Source organism: Heloderma suspectum, chromosome 5, assembly GCF_057233095.1.
Source record: "Heloderma suspectum isolate Gila_16-S chromosome 5, 16-S_ref, whole genome shotgun sequence".
NCBI lineage: Eukaryota > Metazoa > Chordata > Lepidosauria > Squamata > Helodermatidae > Heloderma > Heloderma suspectum.
In genome coordinates this window covers 45,603,701-45,623,282 of record NC_139462.1, presented here as the reverse complement: position 1 = coordinate 45,623,282, position 19,582 = coordinate 45,603,701, and the positions used below count along the sequence as shown (strand labels likewise).

General features: G+C 47.0%; 1 protein-coding gene across 1 annotated transcript in view; it reads right to left on the bottom strand.

Annotated features, from left to right (window-relative positions):
- MYOZ2 (myozenin 2) overlaps positions 1-19,582 on the bottom strand; it is a 49,691-nt gene that overhangs the window by 16,916 nt on the left and 13,193 nt on the right. Inside the window, exons 2-3 of the mRNA XM_084860253.1 lie at positions 10,566-10,735; positions 3,071-3,200 (exon numbers count right to left, since the gene is read on the bottom strand). Coding sequence (XP_084716379.1) covers positions 3,071-3,200; positions 10,566-10,735 — 300 coding nt within the window. The remainder of the gene's footprint in view (positions 1-3,070; positions 3,201-10,565; positions 10,736-19,582) is intronic.

Below are 19,582 nucleotides of genomic sequence, written 5' to 3'. Positions count from 1 at the left end.
AATATGGTATAAATGGTGCGGTCCGTTATCTACTGAAAGATATGCCCTAACAACCAGAAAGAGTAATAGATGTATACAACTTGTAATGTATGAGATAAAGCTATACAGTCTCTCTTGACCTTAAAAATCTAAGCAATTAGATGTTTGATAGAGCTAGGTCAGAGAAAGTTGTGTCAAAATGCTGTAGCTTTAAGATCTAAGCCAAACATACTTGGAATGAAAATTTAATTGAATTAGGGCACAATCGTATGCATGTTTAGACAGGAAAAGTCCTACAACTCCCAGCTTGCCCCAGCTAGCATGACTGCTGGGAGCTATAGGGCTTCCCCCCCTCCCCTGTCTAAATATGTACAGGATTGCACTCTTAGGGCATTTCCAGACAATCAGTGAGGTTTAGCCCAGGAAATATAGCATATGAATCTACACTCTTTCTCTCAAGATCGCACTTCTGTTGCAGAGCTACCATATTTCATAGCATGCACTGTCTTTGTATGGGGGAAAATACTATTCTACGCACAGCCAGTGTAACCACTGTTATTGTGATCACTGCATGGAAGATGATTGCATAAGTGCCACAGGCAAGACTTCTGTACTGTATAGACATGGATGAATTATGCAAAGTAAACAAATAATGAGAGGCAAATTACTTATTTTGCATAATTTATTCTGGATTGTGAGTCAAGGAGGTGGGGAAAAGACCTGCGCAGCACAGCAAGAGAAACTTGTCTTGCTTGAGAGCTTGTTTGAAGTTAGTGACAAGAAGCTATGCTGTAGTGTCCCTGGTTCGAATTCTGGGTCTACCCCAAGCATACTAGATAACATTACATCATGAAAGGGATAGTGTATGTGAAGCACTTCGAATGCTCTAAACCAGGAATGGGCAACCTGTGGCCCTCCAGTTGTTTTGGCCTACAACTCCCATCAGCCCTAGCCAGCATAGTCAATGGTGAGGGATGATGGGAGCTGTAGGCCAAAACATTTGGAGGGCCATGTTGCCCACTTCTGAATGGTAAAATTCCAAAAGAAAATTTCCCCAAATCCATATTAGTGTAATACTAATTTATTAGTCCAACTCAACGGCCACAAAATACTATGCAAGTTTCTGAGTTCTGCAGAATTCAAATGGTAAAGAAAGCAAAAAAGGGAAGGGGAAGGGGAAGGGGAAGGGGAAGGGGAAAAAGTGGTTGATGTTCAGGCCATGGAGTTTGCATTTGGTTACAGTCTTAAGATGGAAAGTGGGAGGAGGCTGCAGACATTCAAATCAGGCTCTACCAGGTACTGAGATGATTTCAAGTTGCACCTGGGACCCTCTCAAATGTTGCTGGGAGGAAGAAATAGACAAACAATGGTTGAAAATATATTTCTGAAAATATAAAGTCCAGCTGTTACTCAGAATTATCTTCATTCTTAGACGGAATGCATGGGTTTCTTGGTAGGTCGAAAACAGAATATTATTTATTTCATTTCATTTCATTTCTATACCTCCCAATAGCCAAAGCTCTCTGGGCGGTTCACAAAAATTAAAACCAAACAGCACACAATAAAACAATTTAAAATATATAGAACATTAAAACCACAATATAACAATACAATCACAATAAAACCTAGCAGCAGTGCAGGAGTTTAAAATACAGATTTAAAACAGCAAAGCTAAAAGTTTAGAAAGCTAAAATGCTCAAATGCCTGGGAAAATAAAAAGGTCTTCACCTGGCGCCGAAAGGAATACAATGTAGGTGCCAGGCGAACCTCACTAGGGAATATAAATTGTAAGTTCTATTGTTGCATATTATTTTTTATATAGACACACACACACACACACACACACACGTGCACACGCTCACTCACTGGACCATTTGTGGACTTGTTTGATTTTGGTTTGTTTTGGGGTTGTGGTTGTTGTTTTTAGGTGATATTCTCAGGGTGATGGAATTCTTCAGTACTAATTTCTGTGCTTGCAATGTGCAGTCTCAGAATAATAAAATAAATTCAGCCATGGGCATAGGTTCCCATTGCCTATTGTCTGTGATGACATTAGTAATGGTCACAAAACTTGTTTCCTCTTCCTCAGCTCTGAATGCCTGAATAATTTTGTCACATTTGCTTTACTCTTTGTTTTTCCATCTGCAGTGAACAAACATATGAAGCTGCCTTATATTGAGTCAGGCCATCCACCAATCCATCCCAGCATTGTCTACAGCAGAGGCTGGTGGCTCCGATTTTGGTGGGGCTGTAAATCCATTCTGGGTTTCACTGAGAAACAGCCAGACCTCTAAAGTAGCTATCCAAGTTCTGAACCATATCCCCCAAATCAGTTCAGAACCTTGGATATATCCTTTAGTGTTCCAGCTAGTTCTGACTGAAACCCAGAATGGATAAACAGCCCACCGAAATTGGAACTGCCAACTTCCACTGATGGTCTACTTTGACTGCTTTCTGTGGTCTCTGTAGAGGGCTTTTCCCACCACTTGCTATCAGATCCTTCTAACTGGAGATGGCAGGGACTGAACCTGTATGAAAGATATGTGCTCCAACTCTGAGCTATGGCCCCTCCCAGTGGTGTGCTACTAATGTGCTGGAGCTCTTGTGCAGTGCTAGTTTAAATGTTTTATCTTTCATATTTCTCATTGTGGAATGCTATAGCTGCAGCATTCACACAACCTTGCTTATAAAAAGAAAAGTCTGTACAGCAGCATAGCTCTTCTCTCTTAGCAAGACCAATCCACCCCATCTATGACATTGGGATACTGGATATTGTGCTTCGGACACCCCATCAAGACTAGTGTTACTAGCTGCACTTTAGACAAAATCTGGGAGTTTTATGGGTCTGGAAACTGTGGATATCTTGTAAAAGTTCTGCTTCTTTTTGGCACTGGCCAACTCACAGATGTCGTAAGTACTGTGACTCATTTATGCTTCTTCCATTTTGTTGTAAAACTAGACATTTAGTCTGTTCAGTGGAGGAATGTATAAGACTGGTTCTTACACTGCCTGAATGACTTTGACAATTCTTATTTTTTTTTTAAAAAAAGAAAAGCATTTGGTCTGGTTTAGAAGCTGCACAGTGGCTTACCTGGGGCAATGGTTTCAGGGTTTGGTGGACTCCGTGGATCGGGTGTATTAGGAGGTGTGGTTGGTGCATGGTGCTGACCATCTTCCATTCCACTAATATCCAGTTGAACACACTGTATGACCTCGTTTCTCTGCATTTGAATGGGGAGAAATAGCACAGCTATCAGGTGCATGACAGAGATGCCAAAAGATTGCTGAAAACAGTGTCCTGGTGACATGGCTTTTCCTAACGGGGAAGCTGATATAGGAGCTGTTCTGTTGAAACATTAATTGTTTTCTGACCGCTTTTTGCCTTCCCACTCTGGTATTTGAGCACCACATACTCATAAGCCTCACGTGGCACCCTGATGAACTGGTGAAGTATTATTCTTGCTTTAGACATGTGGAATGAAGATGCCGCAGAGATTAACTGGCTTTCTAAAGCTAGAATAGAAAGTATCTGGCAAGCTGGGAATGATAGGTCCCTTGTGCTCCAGGCAAATGAGTTATCTAAACAAGAATATCCTTTTTCCTGAAGCAAAGGTTGTCAGATGCCCTTATTTTAAAATGCACTGTACTCGCTGTCCTCAAAAACGTAATGAATGCCTTTTATTTCAGAAACCTCTACTTCATAGAGGAACCACAAGTCCGCTGCAGTTCCCTGATTTTGAAGGTGTCCACGAAAGAGTTGAGCCGTCTGGCTGCTATAGCTCTTAAAACTCAGATACCTCTTAAAGCACACCCCATAGGAATAGGCCCAAGGGCTATTGGGGATGGGGACTGTAGGTAGATGAGGTGGGGGAGCCACAAAATGATTTCAACTTAGTGTTCTGAGCAAGTCAATGTATCCTCATCAGAGGCATGTCTCACCCTTGTGGCACAGAAAGAAACTGATTTTCCAGCAGCTAAGGGCCAGACTAAAAGTGATTCGAAACATGTTTTAATCCATCTCTCAATGTCATTTCCTTTTGCTGAAAGCAGCTAGAGGTGGCCTGATTTGGATTAGGGATGGCTGAGAATTTCCTTTGGTTCAGTTATGTTGCTAAGAAGTTAGGAAAATGTGCAAATCTCTCCATAAATGAAGAGAACTTGAGATTTAAAAAAGAAAACGAATGTGGAAGAAAGTGAAACTGACGGATCTGTCTGTCCCTAATTTTGATGGGGGCCAGGTTGTTGGGGAATGGGGGTTCTAACTTCTTCCTCCCACATGCCACAGATCTGATCCACATCACCCCCCCCAAGCTTTGGAGGAAAAAACATATTGGTTCAACTCCTCCTCCCCCAGTGATCTAAATTTGCTCTGATCCAAATTGCGCTCCCAGAGTTGCTTTTAGCAAAAGAAAAAGTTGTTGGGAGATGAATTTACACATCCCCTGCATCACATTAATGATGTTTACAGGGCACCTTAAGAAGACTTTGAATTCCAGAGATCTAGACAGAGGGTTGCCTAATAGCTCCAGGAGTTGAGAGGGCCTTGATGGTTTCCTCCAAGTAGGCCTTGCACAGAGCAAAGGGTGTTTCTGAATGATTAAAGCAAATTGGGGTTGATGTGTCATTGTTATCATCTTTAGGAACCAGGCAGGAGATGTCTTCCAAGATAGCCTGAGATTCAAAGTGGAAACCCACTGGCAGCTTCCTGCTCCCTGCCTGCTCTGTCTAAAATTCCCCCTTCTACATAACTATTGAAGGAGCTCTATCCTCCTTTGCATTTGGTCCTCTTAACTACCTCACTTGGACACCTGACTACTGATTTTATTTGCTTTATCCTTCCTACATAGTGTCCATAAAGAATTCCCCCAACACCACCTCAATTTGCAGTCATAATAATAACCTTAGTACAGGCCAGTTCATGAAGGTTAATGACAGGCTGGAGTTATCCACCCTTTCTACTGGGTCATTAGTTCCAAGACTGCATCCCAAGCCTTAATCATTGTTTCTTTAACATAGAATTAGAGCTCTCTGAAATAAAACCTTATTTTAGCCTTGACATTGAAATGAAAAGGTTTTAAGTACAGGCTGATTTTGGGTAAGGGGGGAAAAATGGACAGAGAGCTGAAAAACAACAGTCCTCAATGGGGAAGCTCAGACAGTTTTTGTCCACCCATAACTGAGAGAGTCTCCATATGTTCAAGATTTAGGATCCCTAGTCTAGAGCAGGTTGTTGTGATATGGGCTTTAGCGTCAAAATGGTAAAGAATAAGAGGAGAAAATATAGAAGTTATGAACAGAGCATCAAACTATTTTTCTAAAATAGCTTCCACCTAAAAAAGGCAGCAAAGCCAAGCCTTTGTCTCCGTGGAATGCAGTGATGTTTTTACTGGCATTTGTTTGAACTGACCTGAATAACTTGGTGCTTTGCCATTCATGAGCGACGATCGCTTCCCATATATCTGGCAATGAAAAGTGTAAACTACACCACATCAATGCATTTCAACAAACAGTGAAAGACTGAACCTTGCTTCTTCACTGGTGCCGTGGCAAATTTTGACGTGCAGGAGCTTATCATGACAGTGCACACACACTCACACTAGCACATGGAGAGAGCAGCAATTCACAGCATGACACCTGTGTATTGTTAGGATCAGAATGACTACAATCCTATGCATAGTTTCCTGGAAGGAAGCGCCATTGAACTCACTGGTGTCTCCATCGCACTGCATAGGTTCAACTTGTAAAACACAGCCAGTTGAAATGCAACCTTTCACTTTTAACTAGAAATGCAAGCAATCTTGCAAAGAAGTGTTACTATCTAAATTGTAAGTGTGAATAGGAACTCCATCAAAAAAAAGAAGCATCCAGCCCTTGCTTAATTTTTTCCCTCATTCTCTAATTTCCTCTATTCTAATCAGCACAAACAACAATAAAATATGAATGCCTTGTTGTCACCTCATTCACTTGCCAGATCAAGGAGCCAATTACTCTGGTGCTCTGGCAGTGATGACATCACTGCTCCTGCTCTAAAAAATGTCCTGGAGCTTCCCCCACCACAGTCCACCTCCACTATACCACTGAACATCTCTGGAGTGCCCTTTCCAGATCCTAGAAGATTGTAGGCCCCTAAGTCCATTTGTCTGCTCTTGTTCTTTTTTGTGTGTGTGTGTGCACGTGCGCGCACTTGTACATAATGCATGTATTACTTCTCCCTTCATTTCTTCATTCTGTCCAGGAATTTTATAAGCTACAGCATAGCTTGTGGCAGAGTTCTTAATATAGTTTCTATCCATAAGGTTGGATCGAGTTCCCATGAGCAGAATATCACTCATCGGACATTCCCACTGGAGGAAGGGGGCGGGCTATTTTCACTTATTCCTATGTCCCCCTTGCAACTGCCTGAAAACCTGCTCTGGAGGGTTGGGGGACCTTCCAGAACAGTGTGGGGAGCCCTTTCATTCATGGAAGGGACACTCTGGAGCTAACCCACAGCATCGCAAGAGGGAAACCTTGTAAGGAGGTGTATAGGTTGAGAAAAAGTGGTGGAATATTGCAGATTCCTGCAGCCCTGCCAATGTGATTGGAAGTACATGGGTGGGGCAGGCAATGTTGACAAATGAGATGGGAGATATTGGACCTAAGGTACTAGACCCTTGATTGGGGAAGTAGAAAGTATGGCGGAGTATGGGAGCAAGCTTCCATCACTTTTCCCTGATATAAAAATAAGAGGAGAAGGAACATCGAGGAACTCCCGCCAATTCTGCCTACATCTTAACTCCTTCCACCTTCCTGTTAATATAGCTTTTGATACTGTTGATCACAATTCTGCTTTTTCTCCTGTTGAGTTTTGGCAGTCATGTTCTTGCCTGGTTTCATTCTTATTTTTCTCATTGTTCTTTTAAATTGTTTATTTACTTAAAGCATTTATACGATGGTTCTTCACCCAAACTGGCTCCCAGAGCAGCTTACAAAGATAAGAAATAAGACTGTTCCTGCCCATAGAGTTTCAATCTAAAAGACACAAATCAAAAGGAGAATGGATTGGGAGGACAAGGAAAAAAGCAAACCCAGGCACTTGATTCTTAGTCACAAAATTCAGCAGGTAGTAATTCAGCAAATCTTGGAACTGGATCTAGCATAATGAAAGGTCTGCTGCTTCCTCTCTTTCTGATGGCACTCACAAAGGCAGGTGGAAGCTAGAGGCTGGGGGCTCTTTGATTGTTTCTATCAATGGGTTCTCTTATTCTTCTTTGCTTCCTTCTGTTGGAGATATGTAGGATCCTGTTCTTGGATCTTTGTTTTCAATTTATTTTATTTCCTTTGGCCTCTGCTATAATAGTGGTTTCTTAGCCCAGGAAAGACAGCGGTCTCCATGCTGTGACTAAAGCATTACTGAGAATGAAACAAGATCTGTGCTTGCTTAGGCCCCTCCGTCTTGACCCCCACACTGGAGCCCAGCCTCCAGCCTCCCTGCAGTCCCCCTGCTGGATACAACTGCTACCCACCATAACAGCCTCCCTCATTTGTTCCTTTAACATCAATTATTAAGGATAACCTACAATTGTATCTTCTTGCTCTGGATATCTTTTTCTCAGGGCCAGCCTTACCAACAGGTACCAATAGGTAGTGGGAGGTAACCGTCTCAGGCAGCAGATGTTGGGGGGCAGGCAGCAGCCATTCCCCTCTACTGGAGAACAGAGCTCTGTTTGCCACATGGCCTGTCCTGCACTCCTTAAGCTAGCCTGTTACCCTCAGATGGAATGGGGAACACTGTCCCAGCATCAGTACTGAAGTAAAATTCAACTGACAGTCCAGTTTATTCCAGTACATCAAACAGGAGGGGGGGGGGATCCTGTCCTTTGCCTCAGGCAGGAAAACATCTTGGGCTGGCCCTGGTTCTTCTTCAGCTAATATCTCTGCCTGTCTTATGGCTCTCTTCGTAGATGTCTTTTCATTTTTGAAATTGTATTAATCTAAAACTGATTTTTTTATTTGTCTTTCTAGTTTTGCTTCTGTTCCTTCATCTTTTTAAAATCTTTATTTTGATCTGTTGCTACATCTCTTTCTTCACAAGTTCATTAATTTGCGGGTTCTCAGACTGTGAACCCTTTCTTTTCATCCTTTATTTTTCGTACAGCTAAATCTCGTCAGTTTCAACTCTTAAATATCTCCAAAACCTTCATTCTTTTCTTTCTATTGATAGCACAAAGACTGTTTATAATTCTCTTATATTGTCTAGATGTGACTGTTCTTTTGTCTAGCCTGCCCGTTTCTTATGTTCAACCACTTCCCTCTATTTTAAATTCTGCAGCACATTTGGTTTGTCTTATTTCTAGGACACTGCTTCTCTTTTTTATGCTTTACACTGGCTTGATTTTCGCTAAAAGATTCAAGTTAATCTTCTTTTAGTAGCTTCATACTTGGGCTCCTTATCATTCTGCTCTCATATCTCCACTCCTCATTCTTTATCTTCTCTTGGTACTTTACTTCTTGTCAAACCCCAAATCTCATATCTTACCTCTTATTTGTACCCCTTTTCTCTTATTAGTCCTTATCTCTGGAGTGCCCTGCCTCACGATATCAGAACATCTCCATCAGTTTTTTCTTTTAAACAATGTTTGATGACATGCTGGTTTCCCTGGCTTCTACTCATTAGTTGATTCTTCTCCAGTTCCTTTCCTGTTATGTCCCTTCCCTTCTTCTGTCTTGCTTTGCACATTAATTTGTAAGCTGGGGCATGACGTGTCTCTAATGTTATTTACTTTTAAAGAATAATATGTATTACCCTTATTACACTTGCTGCTCTGTAAGCATAGTATTTCTGACTTATCCATTCCTATATCTTGCCCTTGCTTTTGTTCACGCATGCCTTCCCATTTTTGTGATTCAGTGTTCTTGTCAAGTAGTTTCTCTCCACTGTTGGAAGGCTCCCATCAGCAGAATGGGGAGGGGCACAATTTTCAGTGGTTCCCCCCTCTGCCCTGCAGCCACCTGCACCCCCCTCCCCAAACCTGCTCCAGATGGTCCTCCAACCCTCTAGAGCACACTAGGTAGGAATACAGGCTGCAGGAAGAAGGGGGAATGAGTTAAAATCACAGCCCTCCCTTTTCCACCAACAAAAACCTTCCACTGATGAAGGGAAACTTGTTGGATTCTGCCATTTATTTATGGCCTACTCCCTTCTGCCATTTGCTGTCAGAGTCACTGGCCTCTTCCCTTCTCTTTTAGCTCTCACCTCTTGTTCTTCTGCGCTGAAATCAGTCGAGCTGCTTTATCCCTCTTCTGTAGTATCCTAAAGGGCAGTAGTAGTAGTATCTTGTTTTATATCTAATATTCAGAACTACAATATCTTTGGCTGTTAGTGTAATAATGGCAGATGGACCTGCTTATCCCCTTGAGACTCTTGTTCTCCAAATACCTTCAGTAGTGCCAGACCTCTTAAAAATGGCAATGTTCTAATAAGTTTCCATTCAATTTGGACAAGTCCGGTTTTTTAAGGGTTTATTAACTTAGGCAAATGTGAATTGAATTTCATGGGCACAGCTAAAAGCACATCTTTGACACTGAAGTAGTTGACAGCCGTATGCACACACACACACACACACACACACTCACACACACACACACACACACACACCCATACATATCCTTTGAAGGCAGGAAGCACTAGAGTGCCTCATCCCAGTAAAATAGCAAAAATGAACCCTCCAGGACATGGCTGAAAAGAAGCTATGGGTCTTTTTGAGTCGGCACAAATTATTTATTATGCAAAAAAAGTGCATCTGTTTCTCATTTTTGGCATACAGTTCTTACATTTTCCCTCAAAGTTTGCTTCTGCTATGGTAATACTACATTTCTGAGCATTCCAAGAACAATATTTGTAACAGGAAAAACGTGATACCTTCCCCACCACCACCCGGTCTCCCCCACGCATGTCCATCAACTGCTTCAGGTTATAGCCAAGATGCTGATCCTCCCTGAGACTAGCACATCATGAACACACAAACAAAAGTGAGCTCCATCTGCAAGGCTTCTGGGACCCACTGCTGGGATCAAAGAGCCAAACTAGATAGTTGCTTGATACATAGCATACAGCTACATTCTTGTTTTTTCTTCATAAATTGCAGGCACGAGGGCTGGGTGCAAGATCCTCGCCAGGAACATGGCATGCAGGGAAGGGAGGCTTAACTCTTCCCTCTCCAGTGTGTTGGGAATCAAAATCACCTCTTCCTGTGCAGTTAGAACACTTGGGAAAAAACTTCCCAGATACCATTCCAAAGTTACCATTTCGGAATAAATGGCCTAAAACTATAGGCAACCCTTTCAAAGTAAGCGATACCCTTAGGCCAGGTCTGCACATTTTATAATCCACCAAGTTGAATACAGATCGTCACCAATTATGGAGGCCCACCAGAGGCTCCTGTTTTTGCTGCCTGCCTTGGAAATATGATAAGGGAGGGGTGTGTGAAGCACCTGGACCACTTGCGACCTACAATGCATGATTGGTCGGCTTCCTTCAACTTGGTAGGTCACAAATTGTCCTAGGCCAGACATGCTGTCTTATGCCAAGAAGGGATTGTACTCACATTTCTTGGTTTGCTGGATAAAAAGTGAAGGTTTTCATATGTGTACTTGTCAGACCTCCTTTGACGCATCTTGAATAGCCTTGCTCCTCGGTTACTAAGCAGTGACAATTCTTCCAGCATGATGTCTCTGGGGATGCTGACCTTTTTTCCAAGGTCCATTCCAGGGGATTCTGTAAAATAATGCAAGCACACATTTCTAAGAAAATTCTCCTAAATCATTATGAGGATCTAGCCAAGGATAAGTACTGTTAAGCCCCATTGATTTCAGTGGGAGAGTTAAGCACATGGTTACATCTTTCCCACTGCCAAAGCTAGGACATGTTCATATGGACTCTTAGACATGAGACTCTCAGTGGGCCTTCCCGGTCCCACTTTGCCCCTAGATATTCTAAAGAAAGTAGACAATGCCCTTGAGAATGTGCAAAGCAGTTTCCCTTCTCATAACTACGACCAACCTCAATACGCCTGGGATTTGAGAAGAAGAAAAAGGCTGTTACTCCCTGGCAGCTTCTCCTATTTCATGCATTTACGAAATCTACACCTGCGGGTGACACCAAAGCTTCCTGCTGCTGGTGTGCACACTATGCACAGGAACTGATAGCCCCACATGTGTACACTGGCAGGGAAGGTCGCAGGAACTGATGGTGAGCCTCTCAGCAGTCTCTGCGCTCCAGCAACTGAGAATTAATTTGTAGAATTCACTGCCACAAGATGTAGTGATGGCCACTAGCTAAGACAACTTTAGAGCAGGTGTGCTGAACTTCTTTCAGCCCAAGGGCCCAATTCGATATTGGAGAAGCTCTCGGGAGGGGAGCTACATTCCAGTGGTGAGTGGGGCTGAAGGCAAAGGGGAGGGGGGAATACAAAATAAATCCAGCATATTTTGGCTTAAAGCTCTTACTGCCAGGAACATAGTGTTAGGAGAGGCATTTCAACCTTTTAGAATGGGGGGAAACATGCATAAGCCATGACACATCCAAAGAATCTACACTCAAGGGGATACGTCGGTATGGCCATCCGGGGCCAAGGGAAGTTGATATGGATATCCAGGGAACCCTGGAGGGCCAGATTGAGAACTGAGGTGGGCCAAGCTTGGTCCATGGGCCTGAGGTTCAGTACCCCCGTTTTAGAGGAAAGATCTTTCCGTGTCTATTAGCCATGGTGACCAGTAGAGGCTGATGGCTCTGATTTTGGTGGGGCTGTGAATCCATTCTGTGGTTTAGTCAGAACCAGCCAGAACTCTAAAGGACCTATCCAAGGTGTGGAACCCTATCCCCAAAATAGTTTCAGCACCTTGGATAGCTCCTTTAGAGTTCTGGCTGGTTTCAGAATGGAATCAAAGCCCCACCAAAATCTGAGCCACTGGCCTCCACTGGTGGTGGCTATGGAACTTCCATACACAGAGGAAGTATGCTACTGAATGCCAGTTCCTGGAGACCAACAATGTGGCAGGTTGATTGCTTTCATGCTCTGCTTGTGGGTTTCCAAGAGGCATTTGATTTGCTGCTGTGGGGAGCAGGATGATAGACTATTCAAATATCTGATGACAGACTATTCAAATGTCTGACCCTGCTCTCTGCTGATACTGATCATGCCCACAGAACTGAATGGGTCTTAAAAGCTATTGGCTTTGGCTGGATGATGCCTAATATTCGTAAACAAGGATGCCAAATTTCTGTACCGCTGTGGGCTCCTCTGTTCTCCAGACAGTGGTCAAGGGACAGAAAATATATTGTGCTGTACAATGCCAACTCCTTATGGGTGGTCAAAATTTACAATTAAATCAGCTTGTGTCCCTGTAATGAAAGACATGCAATCACATGTTTTGTATAGAAAATCCAAAGACCCATGTAGCATTAAAATGTGGACTATCTGTGTCTCACCATTTTCTCTTCCTCATGAGTCAAACTGTGGAAAACTGCCAGATCTTGATTAAAATTTGGTGGCACCAATAAAGCCTGGATAAAATTGGTTCATGGCCCAGATCTTGCTTGCAGCGTGCAGATGCCTAGTGTCAGGAGCACCCTAGCTGCCTCTTGCAGTCCCCACCAATAGCCAACTCAGGACACAGATGACGAGGATTCTTTCCGAGACTTTATTCCTTTATTACTGTATGACTCTTTCAGATACTAATCACTAGCGACAAAGCAAGGAACAGCACTGGGGAAAGACAGCAGAGTAGCCTAAGCTCTAGGTAAGGCAGTTGGTCCCCGTTTGAAGGAGAACCATGGGAAGACCCTGAACTTATGGGCTAAGGAGAGATCCTCCCTCTTTCCCTTGGGTCCTTGGGACACGACCGTTGTTTGAGCGCCAAACGAGCGGAGCGCCTCCTTTTGGCGCCCTCCATCTGTCGTCGTTCCCTGCATCTGCGCCGAGTGTCCAGCAAGCCCCACTCCAGTGCTCTCTCACTGCCAGGGTCACTATCTATCCCAGGAATGCTGGCAGGAGGAATCTCTGCCAGCTGCTCTGCTTGTGAGAGATGAGCGAGCTCCTCTCCCACGGATTGCTGTTCCTCCTCAGAATCAGAACTGCTCTGGGGCTCTATTGGCTCAGTTTCCACCCTGACATCATCCCCGCTCCCATGAGGCCCCCCCTCATGCTCCTCCCCTGGGGCCCTGGGTTTATGGGGGTACAGCTGGTGGAAGCACCTAAGCAGCAACAGAGCATGCACATTTTCTGCGGGTTCCCAGGATCGCTCATCTGGCCCGTACCCCTTCCAGTCCACCAGATATTGCAGGCGGCCGTGAGAAAGGCTGGAGTCCAGAATCTCCGCGACCTCAAACTCCTCCTCCCCCTCCACCAGCACTGGCAGCGGGGGGGAGCCAGCCGAGCGATGAGGGTCGCCAGAAACCAGGGGGGACAGCAAGGACCGATGAAAAACAGGATGGATCTTCATGGAGGGGGGGAGAGCCAGGCGAAAAGCAACAGGGTTAATCTGGGCCGTAATCTGGAAAGGACCTGTGTGGCGAGGCGCGAGCTTCTTCGCGGGTGAGTGAGAGGGGAGGTAGTGGGTGGACAACCAAACCCAGTCCCCCAGTTGCAGAGACGGACCCGGCTGGTGCTGCTGGTCCTCAGAGGCCTTGTAGGCTGTCTTGGCTTGCTTGAGGGAGTCCCATAAGAGGTGGTGTACCACTCACAACTCCTCTAAAAAGTCATGGGCCGCTGGCACCGAAGAGGCAGCTAGGGTGGATGGGAAAGCCATGGGGTGGTAACCAAAATTGGCAAAAAATGGAGTTTGCCAGGTGGAAGCATGGCAGGCATTGTTATTAGGGATGTACGAAACCCCCCTTACCTGGCTCCGCCAGGTTCCACTGGGGGGGAGGTGCTCCGTCCCTCCCCCTGGAATCCTCACTGGGGGGGAGGCGCTCCGCGCCTCCCTCCCGGAATCCTGGCCAGCCGGCTCCACTCCACGGGGATTCCGCGGAGCCGCCGGCCGGCTCCGCCAGCAGCCGGACATCCGGCTGCTGGCTAGCAGGGACGCAAATGGTGGCGGCCATAGCTGCCGCCGTTTGCATCCCTGTATTCAGCCGTGATAGGCTACGTAAAGACTTACATAGCCTATCACGTCTGGGTTAAAAAAAAAATGCATACGCAAATGGCGGCGGCTATGGCCACCGCCATTTGCGTTCCCTATTTTTGGTTGTCTTAGTCTACGTAAATATTTACATAGACTGAGATGGCGAAACTAAGATTCTAAGATTTTAAGATCCTGGCTGGCCAGCTCCGCTCTGCGGGGATTCTGCGGAGCCGCCGGCCGGCTGGTTAACAGGGACGCAAATGGTGGCGGCCATAGCCGCCGCCGTTTGCGTCCCTGTAGTCAGCTGTGATAGGCTATGTAAATCTTTACGTAGCCTATCATGTCTGACTTAAAACAAAAACAAAACGCGCCATAAGCGTCCGCTACACTATTTGCGTTCCCCTTATTTTCGCCGTCTTAGTCTACGTAAATATTTACGTAGACTAAGACGGGCCAAAATAAGGAACGCAAATGGCGGCGGCTGTAGCTGCCGCCATTTGTGTACACACTTTTTTTTAAGTCAGACGTGATAGGCTACGTAAAGATTTACGTAGCCTATCACGGCTGACTACAGGGATGCAAATGGCAGCAGCTATGGCCGCCGCCATTTGCGTCCCTGCTAGCCAGCCGCCAGATGTCCGGCTGCTGGCGGAGCTGGCTGGTGGCTCCGCGGAATCCCCGCAGAGCGGAGACGGCTGGCCAGGATTCTGGGGGGGAGGCGCCTCCCCCCCCCGGCGAGGATTCCGGGGAGAGGGATGGAGCGCCCCCCCCAGCAGAACCCGGTGGAGACAGGTAAGGGCAATTTCGTACATCCCTAGTTTTGACGTCCCGACACACACGAGGCCACCAAAAACTCCGCGTCACTCTGTGCAGGGTCTTGGCGAAGCCAAAATGCCCAGCAGTGGGGGAGTCATGGCACTGATGGAGGACCTTGTCGCAGAGGGGTCTAGAAGGCACATAGACCTGGCCGGAATGGTAAAGCAGGCCACCTCGCAAAGAGAAGGGGGTAGAGTGGGGGAGGCCAGAGGCTAGCCCCAATTCCTCCACTTTTGTGCAGACAAAAGCATCCTGAGCCTGTTCAGAGTGAATAAGTTCCTCCTACGAGTGAGGTACCACAGCTGCTGCCAGGCTCTGGGCGGGGGGAAGAATCAGAGGGGGGGGGATTTCCCTCACCTCCTGGCTGGAGGTCCAGCTTATGAGAAAGGGCATCTGCTTATAGGTTGTCAGAGGCCTTCACATGGCAAATCTTAAGGTGGAACCAAGGGGAAAAAAAGCAACCACCTAATCTGCCACTGGTTTAAGGCATGGGCTGTCTGAAGGTGTTCCAGGTTGCGATGGTCATTTCTAACTTTGACTGGGTGCTGTGCCAGGTCTCCAAAGCGGACTTGATGGCCAACAGTTCCTTCTCCCAGATGGTATAATTCCTCAGACATGTTCAGCTTCCTGGAGTGGTAGGCGCAGGGTTGCAACCTGCCACCCGCCCAATCTGGCTGAAAAAGCACCACCCCCACCGCAAAGTCAGAGGCATCAGTTTGCACTACAAAAGGCTTCCTCGGGTCGGGATGTAACGGGATCGGCTCAGAACTAAAACGCTTCTTAAGTTCCTCGAAAGCCTGTTGGGCAGATGCCGTCCAATGAAAAGGAGATTTCCTGCCCTTAAGGAGGTCTGTGAGAGGAGATGTCAGCCGAGCAAAGCTGGGCAGGAACTTTCTGTAAAAATTAGCAAATGCTAGAAAACGTTGCAAGTCCTTCTTGGTGGATGGAGCCTGCCAGGAGAGGACAGCCTGGACCTTTGCAGGATCCATCCTGATACCATCAGCTGAGATAATGTAGCCAAGATAGTCCAACGAGGTTAGGTCAAACGCACATTTCTCCAGCTTGGCATAAAGATGGTGCTCGCGGAGGTGCTGGAGGATGGCAGAGACATGGTGCTGATGGGCGTGGGGGTCCTCAGAAAATATAAGTAAATCATCGAGATACACAATGAGGAAAGTGTCCAAATAGTCCCAGAAGATGGCATTCATAAAATGCGAAAACGTGGGGGGGGGGGCGCAGGCAAGTCCAAATGGCATCACTAGGTATTCATACACTCCGTACCGGGTGCCGAAACAGGTCTTCCACTCATCGCCCTCCTGGATGCGAATCAGATTGTAGGCGCCACGCAGGTCCAACTTTGTGAAAATCTTGGCTCGCCCCAGGCGCTCCAGCATCTCCGGTATGAGGGGGAGGGGGTACTTGTCGGTGTTTGAGACCAAATTCAACGCTCTGAAGTCATGCACTGGGCGGAGTTCTCCTGATTTTTTGCGCACAAACATGGTAGGGGTGCAGGCGGGGGAGGAGGAGGGGTGAATGAAGCCACATCTGAGGTTTGTGTCCAAAAACTCCCACAGAGTTCGAAGTTCCGGCTCCAGCATCAAATACACCTGGCCAGCGGGGATGGTCGCCCCAGGAATGAGGTTAATGGCACAGTCAAAAGGGCGGTGGGGGGGGGGGAGCTGGTCAGCCTCCTTCTTGTCGAAAACATCCCGAAAAGCCGCATACTTCTCTGGGAGGATCATGGTAGCTGAAGAACTGCCAGAAGCAGACGAGGAGGGGGAGGAAAAGGTTAAGGCCTGGACTGGGATTGGCACCTCGGTCAGGAGGCAATGCTGCTGGCAGTAGGGAGACGCAAACTCCACTTGCTGAAGCCCCCAAGAAATCTGAGGATTATGCTTAGAGAGCCAGGAAAGACCCAGCACAATTGGGTATTGGGGAACCTTGGCCAAGTGAAACTGAATCTGCTCAACGTGGGACTGGGCGCGCAGAGTGAGCGAAGCTGTAATCTGGATCACTGCACCTAAAGAAAGAGGATGCCCATTGATGGTCTCCACTGCCAAGGGGGCAGGAAGAGGCAGGGTAGGAATCTTGTGGAAGAGAGCAAACGTTTCATCCATGAAACTGGTCGTAGCCCCAGAGTCCGCTAAAGCTTGGGCCTCCACCTCACTGGGAGGAGCGGAGGTGAACATGCAATAGCAGAAAGGAGGGTGGGGGGGTTGCGGAAGGCACCCACCTGGTGGGGAACTGACCCCCACACTGGAGACCCCCAACAGGCTTGGGGGGCAGCCTAGTCAGGCCTGGGGATGAGGAGGAGGAGGAGGAGGAGGAAGGAGAGGAGGGGGAGGCATTGGGGTTGTGGGTCTAGCATGGCAGGTTTTGGCGAAATGTCCCAGCTTTCCACACCGAAAGTATCGGCACTCCACACGCTGCCGCTCTAGTTCCTCCGGTGGCAGCGGGACTCGGGTAGCTCCCAGCTACATCGGGGTCTCTTCCACCCCTGCCGCAGGGGTGGGGGGTGGGGGAGGGGGCAGGAAACGTGGGGGAATGGGAGGAGGGAAATCTTGGCCCCCAGCGCCCCGCTGGGTCTGCCGGCGCCCCTCCAGCCGACTATCTATCTGGAGGCAGGTCTGGATGAGGTCCTCCAAAGTAGGCGGTCTAGGCGTGCGTGCCAACTCATCCAAGATCTCGTTGTTCAAACTGTCCAAAAACTGAGCCACCAGCGCGGCATCATTCCACTGTAAATCCTGCATCAGCAAGCGAAAAGTTGTTGTGTAGTTGGAAACTGAGTCCTTGCCCTGCCTGTGGCAGCGAATCTCCCAAGAAGCTGTCTGTGTGTGCAGGGGGTCACTGAAAAAAACTGGCCATCGCTGTCATGAAACCTTGATAGTCCCCAAGCAGGGCATCATTAGCGAGAAGAAGTCCCGAAGTCCATTTAGCTGCCACTCCTGAAAGTAGGTTAATGATGAAGCCCACACGAACCTGTTTTGTCAGGAAATCCTCAGGCTGTAGGCGCATGTACAGCTCCGATTGGACCCGGAAAATCTGAAAAAGTCCTTTCTCACCAGAAAACTTCTCTGGCAGAGCCACTGGGCACTTGCGGTGGGGGGGGGGGGAATCGGAGGTGGTGGGGGTTGAACCACAGCTTGCAGACTGTACAGCAGTTGTCAGTTGAGCCACTTGATCACGAAGTGATCTCTTCTCTTCTCTTGTGTGAGAGCTTGCACTGCCAAGTCCATGGCAGCCTCCAGAGGCAGTAGGAGCAGAGACAGAGAAAAAAAAGAGGAACGGGTTCCAAGCTGTCAGGAGCCCCCTAGCTGCCTCTTGCAGTCCCCACAAATAGCCAACTCAGGACACAGATGATGAGGATTATTTCCAAGACTTCATTCCTTTATTACTTTATGACTCTTTCAGATACTAATCACTAGCGACATAGCAACGAACAGCACTGGGGAAAGACAGCAGAGTAGCCTAAGCTCCAGGTAAGGCAGTTGGTCCCCGTTTGAAGGAGAACCATGGGAAGACCCTGAACTTATGGGCTAGGGAGAGATCCTCCCTCTTTCCTTTGGGTCCTCGGGACGCGACCGTTGTTTGAGCGCCAAACGAGCGGAGCGCCTCTTTTCGGCGCCCTCCATCTGTCGTCGCTCCCTGCGTCTGCGCCGAGCGTCCAGCAAGCCCCCCTCCAGCGCTCTCTCACTGCCAGGGTCACTATCTATCCCAGGAATGCTGGCAGGAGGAATCTCTGCCAGCTGCTGTGCTTGTGAGAGATGAGAGAGCTCCTGTCCCACGGATTGCTGTTCCTCCTCAGAATCAGAACTGCTCTGGGGGCTCTATTGGCTCAGTTTCCACCCTGACACCTAGCTGGCCAGGACTCTTCTTAAATCAGGCCTACAAAACTTGTGATTGTCCAGACAAATTCTCCCCATCGGTCAAGTATGGTGGCTCACCACGAGCTCAGAATACCTCCTGTTTTTGCTTGGAGATGCAAAAACAGGGAAGTTGTCAAACATCTGGCAGACCACAATACATGACTGGTTTTGTAGATTATGCAGGCTTGGATTAAATTATTGCATACAAGTGAGTGAGAGTTACCAGTTATCAGCATCATAGTTTCCCTTCAAAAATGTCAGATTGTGAGGTTTGCACCATGCACCAGGCAGCATCCTTGCATCACATACTGACTCAAGAGGTCACGTTACTACAGCAGCAGGCAACTGTAAGAACACCCACCCATGCCAGCATGAGAGAACAATAGTGCACAGCTATTACACGGTACAGCTTTGGACAGACAGGTGGTATAAGGAAGCTGAGACTAGGAAAGGCTTACCTACAAAACACATTAAATGCATTATAGAAAGCATTGATGCAATTCTACACGCTCAAGATTTGGCAAGATACTGATAATGAAATATAACCAACAGTTTAGAGCAGGAGTGGACAGAGGCTAGTTCACCAGATGTTTGGACTTCAACTTCCAGAAGCCCCTGCAAGCAGAGCCAGTGGTCAGGAATGCTGGGAGTTGAGGTCCCAAACATCTGTAGATCTAACTTTCTGGCCACCCCTGATTTAGAGAACAGAATTTACTTTTCTCATTTCCCAAGCAGAGAACATCACTGCTCTTCTCTGCTACATGAACCTATAGGCTCAGAATCCCTGCCATTTTAATTTATAGGAGGAAATGTTATTT